Raw genomic sequence first — 10,334 nt, 5'->3', positions numbered from 1 at the left:
ACGCTAATGGTCGGTTAGTTGGATTATGAGAAGCCCAGCATAGCATATATCAATTTAATGTCATAGAACAGTCATAATACCCCTGTGAGTTCTTGTGAAAGCTGCTGCATCTGTTGTCATGTGATGGCTTTTACAAGCTTTACCAGCTCAAACCTCTCAAATTCATTTCCTTCACGGTTGTAGGTAGGTGGGGCACCTCCTTTTAAATGGCCACCATTATCTTCTTCCCCTCATCTTCAGCTGTCATGTTCATGAAGGACCTTTCGCTTTTTCTTCTCAAAAACGACTTTGGATCCAAGATGAAGAGAGGATTCAGAAACTTCTGTCATGGTGTCAACTCCACATCCACCCTGAAGCAGAAAGCTGAAGCCGATATGTCCTGTGCTGCTGCTTCGTCAGTCGTCGGTTCATACATGGAGGAGAGCCATGCAGCAGGCAGCCCTATGACACTGGAGCAGATGATCCTAGAACTGGACATGGAGGAAAAGGCCACAAGAAGGGATGGGGTGGATGAATTCGGTGAGCTCCCCCGGAGGATGTCATGCGTTAACAACTCCGACATTCTCCGTTCAGCACAGAGTGCTTTGAGCCAATATCCACGCTTCTCGCTTGACGGGAGAGATGCAATGTGCCGGTCATCATTCCGAAACTTGAGAGCGAGGCCCAGCGACTTTGAGGGAGGCCGACGAATAGGGCCCTGCTATGGCAAGTTCCTGGGTGCATCTTGCAGGCCTAGTTATCAGCTGGACCTAGAGAGGAATTTGTGTCTGCCTCCGACTGTGGCTGGGGAGAGTGTTGTTTGGTGCAAGCCTGGAGTTGTCGCCAAACTGATGGGGCTGGACGCTCTGCCAGTGCCGGTCGGAGGTTGTAACGGCAGAACTAGTAGACAGACGGTGAGCACTGCTTCAGCTAGTAGGAAACATTGTCTCAGGAGGAATGCGAAGCAGGAGCTGGAGAGGGAAAGGCTTCACTTGGGACTTGGCCATGGTTGCATGGGGAGAGTAGAGTCGTCAGGATCTTGCCCGGCAGCCGGAAACCAGTACCGGTTGATGAATCCAATATCTGTTGATCATGGCCGGAGCATGGAGGATCACAAGTTCGGGCATGCTCGATAGTTGGGCAAAAAGCTAACAAGCTAATGCTTAATGTATAATGTTAAATTTGATGATCGTTGGTTCCTTTTCGAGTATGAAATGTTAGTTTTGATGATTAATATAAGAATAATAATAATATAATTTTTAAGTATGAAATGTTATTATTATTATTATTATTATTATTATAGTTATTATATAATTAATTCGCCTCTAACCTTTTGAAGTTGACGAATATAACATGATTGCCCCATGAATGTGGTGTGGTGGTAAAATGCTCAAAGAAATAATTTAGAGAATCAAAATTTGAAAGTCGACTTTTATAAACGGTTCGAATTTACTCAAAAGATAAATCAGAGAAAAATCATTTATATAATACAAAAAGATATAATTAATAGAATTTAATTGAATTGGCATTAATGTGTGTTTATTGGAGGCAGGACCGAGTATAAATTTGATGAGGGTGGATTGGAATTAATTCATTTTAATGCATTCAGTTAATGATTTTCATTTAGCTAATTTTAATAAATGAATAATTTTTTCGATGCGGATTTTATCTCTTATAATAGTAAAAGTCACGAATAATTTGTCCTAGACAAAGCTTACCAAAGCCGCATCTACCTCTCCTAAAGCCTATCTTTTCGTCACTTCTACAACTCGCCAATAAATCCTTCTTGGGATGTGACAACGAAGGGAATTCATTGCCACAATAAAAATTTTCAGTATTTTTTACTTTGTACATATTTTTCTTATGATGTTAAATTAAACTAATATATCAAATAAAACGGGGAAAATAATTTAATATTACTAATGTGAAAACTCAGTATCAGCGAGTCCTCCTCTATTTTATCTATTAACATTTTATGGGCAAAAATTAAAATGACTCCCCAAATTAATAGAAATATTAAATTAGTGTCATTTTTTCTTTAAAAAAAAAAGTTAAATGAATATCCTTTATAATTTTATCTTGACAATACTCCTAAATTCAGCTTTGTTTGTAAAAACTAATATGTAGTTGCTATACATTATAAAAGCTGCATGCTAATCTCTACATACTCGATCATTATAAATAATCATGTTCATTTTAAATATAATGATTATCATGAAGTCCTGATCGTTTGATTTGCTCGTTGAAATATTATTTTAATCAAGTTATCACTTAGAAAAATAAAATTAAAATGATATAAAGTCATCATTGTAAAAGTTAGCAACTAGCTTATGCACGTTGTAGAAGCTACATGCTAGCTTCTACATGGTCGATCATAATCAATAATGTTCATTTGAAATATAATAAATGTCAAAATTCAAATTATTTATTTTGCTCATTGAAATGTTATTTTAACTAGATTATTATTCAAACAAGCAAGATCAAAATAATATAAAATCACTTTTATAGAAGCTAGCAACTAGCTTATACAACGTGTAAAAACTAGCATCTAGCTTCTACACGTTGTAGAATCTAGCATTTACAATTATAGAAACTAGCAACTAGTTTCGACACGGCCGAATGACCAGAAAATGTAATGTAGAAGCTAGATGTTAGCTTCTAAAATTGTAGAAGCTAGATGTTAGCTTCTGCAATTGTAGAAACTAGTTTCTACATAGTCAAATGATCAGATAATATAAGAGTATTTTAGACAAGTCACTTTAAATGGGGGCGCTCATTTGATTTTAATAAAAAATGAAGCATCTAAGTAACAAAAACGTAAATGATGGACGCCTTTTTAATTTTCGCCCACATTTTATATTTGATGTTGTTCTCAAGGAATGACTGAAATTGCATATGTCGTAAAAAAGTGCAATATGATGACTATGGGAGCAACCAATTAAAATAGGAAGATGTCAGTCTTATACGCAACAGCCACTCGTTGATGCCTCAGCCATAGTAACCATATGCGATGTACATGTGGAATGAGCGGAGAAGTTTAAATGATTGAGAGGAATGCGGTGTAGTTGTCCAATAATCACCTCAAGTACACATTTAAGGCAGATGTTACATCCATCATTGAGCATTATCAATCTTTCCATGGTTCGACAAGATGGGGGGACTTGTGATATACCCCAATATATTCGTCTAAGACATCAACCATATGGGAAGTACACACTATTTGAGAATATCTGCTTGGGAGCATGGTGTTGGTGTAGTTAGTATCAATGGTCAAATTTAGGTTTTGATAAATAACAATGTATTAAAGTTAGATATTATGTGTTGGTGCAAGGAGCACTAGATAATTGAACCTAAGTTTTGATATTAGAAAAGAGTTGAAAATTAAGTCCTATTATTGTATTGGTAAGTTTGACTAAGTGTGCAAGAAAGTCCTAAGTAGTCTTAGGCAAGGTGAAAATTCTAATTGAGGTTAGGCAAAGAAGTCCTAGTGGACACTAGGTAGGTGGAAAGTCCTAGTTGCAGCTAGGCAAGGAAGTCCTGGTTCGGGGGATTGGGCAAAGTCTTAGCAGGTCGAGGACGCCGAGCAGAAATCCTAGGGTCGAGGACACTAGGTAAAAGTTCTGGGGGTCACGGACACCAGGTGAAAGATTGCATGGGTTAGAGTTCGGACATCTAACAGGAAGTCTTAAGGTCTCGGATGCTAAGAAAAATTCTAAACGATTTGGAGGACCGGTTTGGCAAAAAGTAAACTTTCCTGAGAGGGGTATGTGAGGATGCATTTCCCATAGAGGGAACAATAGATATCGATTTGATCTAGAGTTTCAAAAAAACTTAAAGTCATGATCGGACAGTCTAGAGACTATTAAATATTACTCTGTTTTACATATTATTGCTTGTTGGACTAACTCTATATTACAGAAAAACAAAGGCTAGAAAAAGGGCTACCGGTGCCTGGAGCTTGTCCAGGTGCCTGGAGGTTCGAGTGCCTGGAGGTGCTCCAGGTGTTGGTTGCTATTCGGAATATCGTCCTAGTTCCCCTGTACAAAAATTTGTACAAGCATAGAACTATCCTAGCTACCCATGTGCTCTACTAATGTTAAATTTGGATTGCAAACGATGCTTAACATTATTAATCCAAATTTCCCTTTAGAAGTTAAACTTGGATTGAGAACGAAACTTAACATTCTTACTCCAAGTTATACTCACTTGGCTACCAGGATTCATAAACTCTAGTACTTAAGCCTGGAGGTCTAGAGTTCGAATCCTCGGGAAGGGAAAAATCCATTGGTCAGGGGTGGAAAGTCCTAGTGAGTAACGGCACAACCAAAGGGTCGTCGGTCGACGACATGAGAGGTCGTCAAATGGGCCGACGACATAAGGGTCGCTAGTGGGCTGCCACAAGGGCCGCCCAAGAGGCCAAAGGGTCGGGTCGTTACATGTCTTTGCTAAGATCAATAGCAAAAGAATTCCTAATTGTTCGTGTAGGTTATTCACCCATATAGCCGGCCTACCTTGACCTATAATTGATGTTAGAGTCCAACTGCTTTAGAAGGACTAACTGCAGCTAAAGTAAAAGAAAGATGATCAGATCTAGTATCTACCCACCAGTGTTGGAGGGGGAGTTTGTGTTTTGGAAGCGACATATGGAGGTGTCTGTCAAAATTGATTTTAATATTTTATTAACAATTAAATATGCTTTTGAAGTGTCCAAAAGCAAAGATGGAAAAGAACTCGAGGAGCATTATTAGACTAAAAAGTAGCACAACAAATTTATGGCAAATAGTAAGGCGAAGATCCATCTTCTAAGTATTTGCCTGCTCAAGAACTCGAAAGAATCGACAACTATAATTGCGACAAAGAACTTTGGGAAAAGTTCTTGGAACTCCATGAAGAACCAAAAGAGGTAGAATCCGACTCTTCGATGGATATCGATTCATTTAAGAAGACTCCAAGATTGAAGAGATTGTAGGAACAACACTAATAGCTAAACACCTACCTGAAGACGATGAAGTCACTTTGAAAGCGAGAAACAATAAAGGAGGAGCATTTACCTATGAGTCTTAAATGAAAAGTGAGGTACATAACCTTCTTTCCGATCAACTATATGAATGTATCAAAATGTTGTTTAGATCTCTATGTAAAACTCGGTCAAAATATTTAGATTCAAAGAAAAACTATGCATACTTAGTTGAAAATTTTGACAAACTTAAGAATAAAAATGAAAAACTAAAAGAGTAAATAGAATTGTTGAAAAAAGACTACATGTTAAAACTCAAATTTCTCATGATTTTTAAATTTCAAAAATTATAGAAGACTTAATTGGTATGTTAGAAATCATAGAGGCAAAATAATAAAAGTGCCTAGAAATTATATTCCTAGAAAATATTTAATTAATTCAGTAGGTAGAATTTTTTTTTTAGTTCCTAAATCATGCTTGGCCTGTTGAATTAATATGCATCCTTTAATTAATTTATCTTAATTTATATATTTTTATAAAAAATAATTAGTTTGTAAACCTATGATTCATATTTTTGGTTTAAATTTTTTTCATGTGAAAATGAAGATATTATTTGCTAATAGAAAAAAATTTTAAAGTTTTTTATTGTTATATTATTTTTTAATTTATAATTTTTTTCATTCAAAAATTAATTTTTAAAAAGCTTAATTTTTTGTGATAATAAATTATATTTTTATGTTAGCTTAAAATTTTTTGAGATTTTTCGACTATTATATAATTTTTTATCAAAAAAATTAAATTTTAAAATTTTAAATCTTACAAAAATTAGTTTTGAAAAACCTAATTTTTTTTGGCTAAAGATCACAATATTTTTTATGTTTAGAAAAATTAGCAAAATTTTTAGATGAATAATTTTATTTTTAATCATTTAAATTTAAAAATTATTATTTATGCTGAAAAATATTTATTTTGGGTAAAATAAAAATATGTTTATTGTGAAAATTTTTATTCTGGTCTAACTTTTTTTGTTTGACTATGACAAAAATTTTCATCATTTTTTGAAACTTGAAAATAATTTTTAAATTATTTTTGTACAAATAGAGAATTAATTGGTAAAAAATTATTATTATCTTTGAAAAATAATTTTAGTAAAAAGGCATACTCTTGTTTACTCTATTTAAAACTCCTAGAAAAATTTTCCAATATTTTTCTAATTTTTTTTTCATGTTTTCCTTAATCATTTTTTTTTTTATGTGATCAAAGGGAGAGACATTGAAGATTAAGTTAAGTGGAAGGTATAACATTTTTCTTGTATTTATTATAAACTTATTATTTGTACTAAATTATAAATTATTTGTTATATAATAAATTATTTTATTATTTGTTTTACCCTAACTTAACTTGGGTTAATGTACATAAAAAAGGAGGAGATTATAAGCACCTCGGGTTGGTTTTGATGTGATCAACTGTATTATGTTAGACTCTGCAGTTTTGATCCCTTGTGTATAAGTGTATAAGGACTTAGGAACATAAGAAATTGAGTGAAAGATGTAGCAAGTGAGAAGGATGGCTCGGGAAGTGAGTCGATGGGCTCGGTGCATCCGAGGGTTGAAGAGCTGCGGGAAAGTCCATCGGCAGGCGAGAAGGACGGACAACACTTTTGAGGGATGAGAAGCCAAGGAGGAAGACTGCTCGAGGAGAAGGCCAGAGTTGGATTCAGGTGAGCTCAACTCTAGACGATTGGATAATCACCTTGGCGACCAGACTAATGACAATAATGGAAATAATCTTTAATTGATTTTAATCAATTAGGATTTATTATATTTGGCACACAATCAAGATCGACATGAATCAAATAGTAAAAATAATATTTCTAAGTCAATTATATTACTATGTTTATAATTATTGTGATTGTATGCCTTATTTAATCTTTCCATTATTGTTTTGGAAAATTTATATAAATAAATCTATTGGCTTTAATAATAAGATTATCAAAAGGCTTTATATTATTTCTTTCCTCTACCTATTGATTTCTACATGGTATCAAAGCCATGATCCTTCCTTTTCCTTATCTTCCCTCAAAATTTAGCTTCTCCCTTCTTTAATTCCTCTTTCAGCACCTCAATTTCAGTACCAGATTTCTACAACATTAGTCAGCAACAACGTGAACATCTTGGAGCACAACAACAAATTGGAGCAATCTAAAGATCAGCATGCTCCAGCAACATCTTACAGTCTCATCGCCAACGTCCATTCTTGCTAATTTGTACGGCAACCTTGGGAACTTCGACAACTACAGTAACAATCTTTTTTTTTTGTTTTTTTTTGTTTTCCCCTCCTCTATTTGGCCTTTTCTAAAATAAATGTGAAAAAAAAACCGAGAGAAAAAAAAACGAGAAAAAACAGAGAGAGAGAGAGAAGAGAAGAAAAAAATGAGGAAAAAAGCAGAGAGAGACAAAAAAAAAGAGAGAAAAAGAAGCAAAAGAAAAAAATATATGTCTTCTCTCAAGTCTACTAAAATATCTTCACCATCACAAAATACCTCTTTTTTAAATTCTTACGATTCCTTCTTTCTCCGTTAAACTTGACCATAATACTTATTTACTATGAAAATTACAATTTCTTCCTTTACTTTGTGTTCATGATTTACTTGGTCATGTTGATGGTAGTTTATCCCCATCTCAAAAAGATGATTCATCCTATACTATTTGGTTTAAAAAGGATCAATTAGTCTTGACTTGGTTAATTTCATCAATTACTGAGTATATACTTTCTATGCTCGTTGGGCTCAACACTTCACGCCAGGTTTGGGAAGCTCTTGATCATTCTTTTGCATCTCACTCTCAAGCATGAGTTCTCCAGCTTCGTCTACAATTACAGTCTGTACAACAAGGAGATACCTCCATCAATGACTATACGCAATCAGTCAAGACCATTGCCAATAACCTAGCTGCAATTGGACATCCAGTCTCTGATCCAGAACTATTAATGCATGTTCTTTCATATTTAGGTCCTCAATATGATAGTTTTGTTCCTAGCATGATGACTCACATGGATCAAGTGTCACTTGAAATGCTTCATGGTATGTTATCCTCTCATGAAAGACTTCTACAAATTCAATCTCAAAGGATGTCAAATTCTCTATCTTTATCGGCACACATGCTTAGCAAGGCTCCACAACCTAATCAACATCATAATCAACCTCCTTCCCAATATGGTCAACAAAATCAGTTTGGAGGTTTCTAAGGCCGAGGTCGAGGTCGAGGTCGAGATAGAGGTTGAGGTCGAGGATGCTGCCAGATTTGCTTCAATTATGGTCATTATGCTCAAAATTGTTATAAAAGATATGATTCAAATTTTTCATGGAGAACCTGTATCATCAAGTCGACTCTCTCCCTCATCTTGGCAATCTAGTACTCAATCATCTAATTCTGGAGCATTTTCACTCTCCATCCCTCCTAATGCAATGACATCAGTTCTTGAAACCCCAGGATGACATCCGGATTCTGGAGCAACTTATCATGTTACACCGGAGTATAATATTCTTACAGAAGCTTCACCTTATCATGGATTTGACATGCTACAAATAGGTAATGACTTAGGTTTGCAAATTGCTCACATTGGAAACACATCCTTTCATTCATATGGTCATACTTTTCGCATGCACAACACTCTTCATGTTCCTTTTATTACTAAAAATTTGCTTTCTGTCCGTAAGTTTGCTCTTGATAATAATTTATTTTTAAAATTTTATCCTAATCATTGTCTTGTGAAGGATCCCACGATAGGAATTATATTATTCCAAGGGGACACTACAAACGGTCTTTATCATCTTCGACCCACCTCTCTCAAACCCTTTGTTGGAGAACGCACGGATAAATTCTCGTGGCGTGCACGTCTTGGGCATCCGTCTCTACGTTTTGTTCATAATATTATTAATAAAGGTATAAACTGAGACCTTACCCCAGAAGACCAATCCCTCGGCCCGCTGCACCTCTTCTCGCGTGATTGCATAAACATGCCCCACATTTGAGCTCGGTGGTGGCATCGCTGGAACAGTCTGAGGTGGAACTGGAGGTGCGATAGTTAACTGCTGATACTGGTACTGAGGATGTGGTTGAAATGCTGAGTAAGGCTGAGATGGAGAGGAAAGGTTTTGCTATATAGGGTACACTTGATGGGAAGATGCTGCAGTAAAATACTGTGTGGTTGCTGGCATCACTGGATACTCCTGACTCTGGATATGATATACCTTTCCTTGGGGGCCCGGCGATTGCGGTTGATATGAAGCATTCTGAGCCCTCTGAGGTCCTTTCTACTGTCGTGGCTGGGCGGGTCGCCCTCCCTGAGTGGTATCTTTAGTCATCTCCAACTGAGCCTTCAGGTGCAATTCCGGCTCTCGTTCCCTGGAAGCTTACAATAGAAGCATATAGCATGATCCAACAGGCAATCATTTTTGGTATGACTTTTGGAGCCACACTAAAAACACATGGCCCCACCAAAGTCATTCTTCCGGTCTCGCTGAGAAGAATGAGAACCCCCATCCGAGGTTCGCCTTGTCTTTTGAGGTGGAGAGGACCCTCCAAAAGTAACCTGCGAGCTCTTGCCCCTTTTCCCTTTCTTCTGTGTCATCTGTTTGTTATTATCTTTTTCCAGAGTCACCTGTTGCTGAGTCATCTCAATGAACAACACCCGATCTAAAACCTCTCGATACGAGCTACCAGAAAATCATGACATCTTGAGCCGAATATATGTCGCGAGTCCCTAAGTAAACTGATGCATCCGATCATAATCCTGAGCCACCAGATGAGGACAAAATTCAGCCAATCTACTGAATTCCGCATTATACTCCATCACAGAACGGTCGTCCTGCTTGAGGTTTAGAAACTCTTGACGGTGAGCTAGACAAAATGTAATCGAAAAATACTGCCTCTCAAACGCCTCTCGGTACATCGGCCACGTGATGTGTTGTTCCCCAAAGATCGTCTTTTGCATGTCCCTCCAAGTGACGGCCTGATCCCGAAGATGATATGTAGCCAACTCCACCTTCTCTTCATCTGTACACTTCATGTACCCAAATGTACCCTCCAAGTTCTTTAACCAGCTACGAGCCACCCAAGGATCAACGCCACCATGGAATAGAGTAATACAATCTTTTACAGACTTCGCCAACAAAGATATTCGGGCTCTATCCATCACCCAACCAGTAGTGTCTGGAGCAGGTATAGAAGGTGGTACTCCCTGCGATTGTAACTCATGCTCCCTTGTAGAGGTTGGAGGATTCCGATCTTTGCTACCTGATCAATCTCATTCGGGTTTCCTGTAGACTCCATCCCCTGAGCAGCAGGTTCATGACTCATTAACACCGTGAGTTGTTTTCGTGGTCGACCTTGTCCAC

General features: G+C 36.7%; 2 protein-coding genes across 3 annotated transcripts; one reads left to right on the top strand and one right to left on the bottom strand.

The window, feature by feature from the left end:
- The first annotated feature begins 47 nt into the window (after positions 1-47).
- LOC122015107 lies at positions 48-1,245 on the top strand. 2 transcript variants are annotated; one of them, XM_042571797.1, is made up of 2 exons: positions 48-183; positions 258-1,245. In XM_042571797.1, the coding sequence occupies exon 2, from the start codon at positions 300-302 to the stop codon at positions 1,113-1,115; it is 816 nt and encodes a 271-aa protein (XP_042427731.1). In that variant the 5' UTR covers positions 48-183; positions 258-299; the 3' UTR covers positions 1,116-1,245. The 2 variants fall into 2 exon arrangements, with proteins under 2 accessions (XP_042427731.1, XP_042427730.1); XM_042571796.1 differs by having other exon boundaries at positions 58-1,245.
- An 8,455-nt stretch (positions 1,246-9,700) lies between these two features.
- LOC122013662 lies at positions 9,701-10,132 on the bottom strand. Its single transcript, XM_042569903.1, has one exon. It carries the CDS (start codon positions 10,130-10,132, stop codon positions 9,701-9,703), a length of 432 nt encoding a protein of 143 aa, XP_042425837.1.
- Positions 10,133-10,334: the final 202 nt, after the last annotated feature.

The sequence above is a fragment of the Zingiber officinale genome, chromosome 8B (genome assembly GCF_018446385.1).
Source record: "Zingiber officinale cultivar Zhangliang chromosome 8B, Zo_v1.1, whole genome shotgun sequence".
Classification (NCBI taxonomy): Eukaryota; Viridiplantae; Streptophyta; class Magnoliopsida; order Zingiberales; family Zingiberaceae; genus Zingiber; species Zingiber officinale.
This window is presented reverse-complemented; position numbering and strand designations above follow the sequence as displayed.

What these genes read in the sequence shown, in the direction of transcription:
- LOC122015107 (XM_042571796.1), top strand. Translation starts at nt 207, where the DNA reads ATGGCCACCATTATCTTCTTCCCCTCATCTTCAGCTGTCATGTTCATG.
- LOC122013662 (XM_042569903.1), bottom strand. Translation starts at nt 10,132, where the DNA reads ATGGATAGAGCCCGAATATCTTTGTTGGCGAAGTCTGTAAAAGATTGT.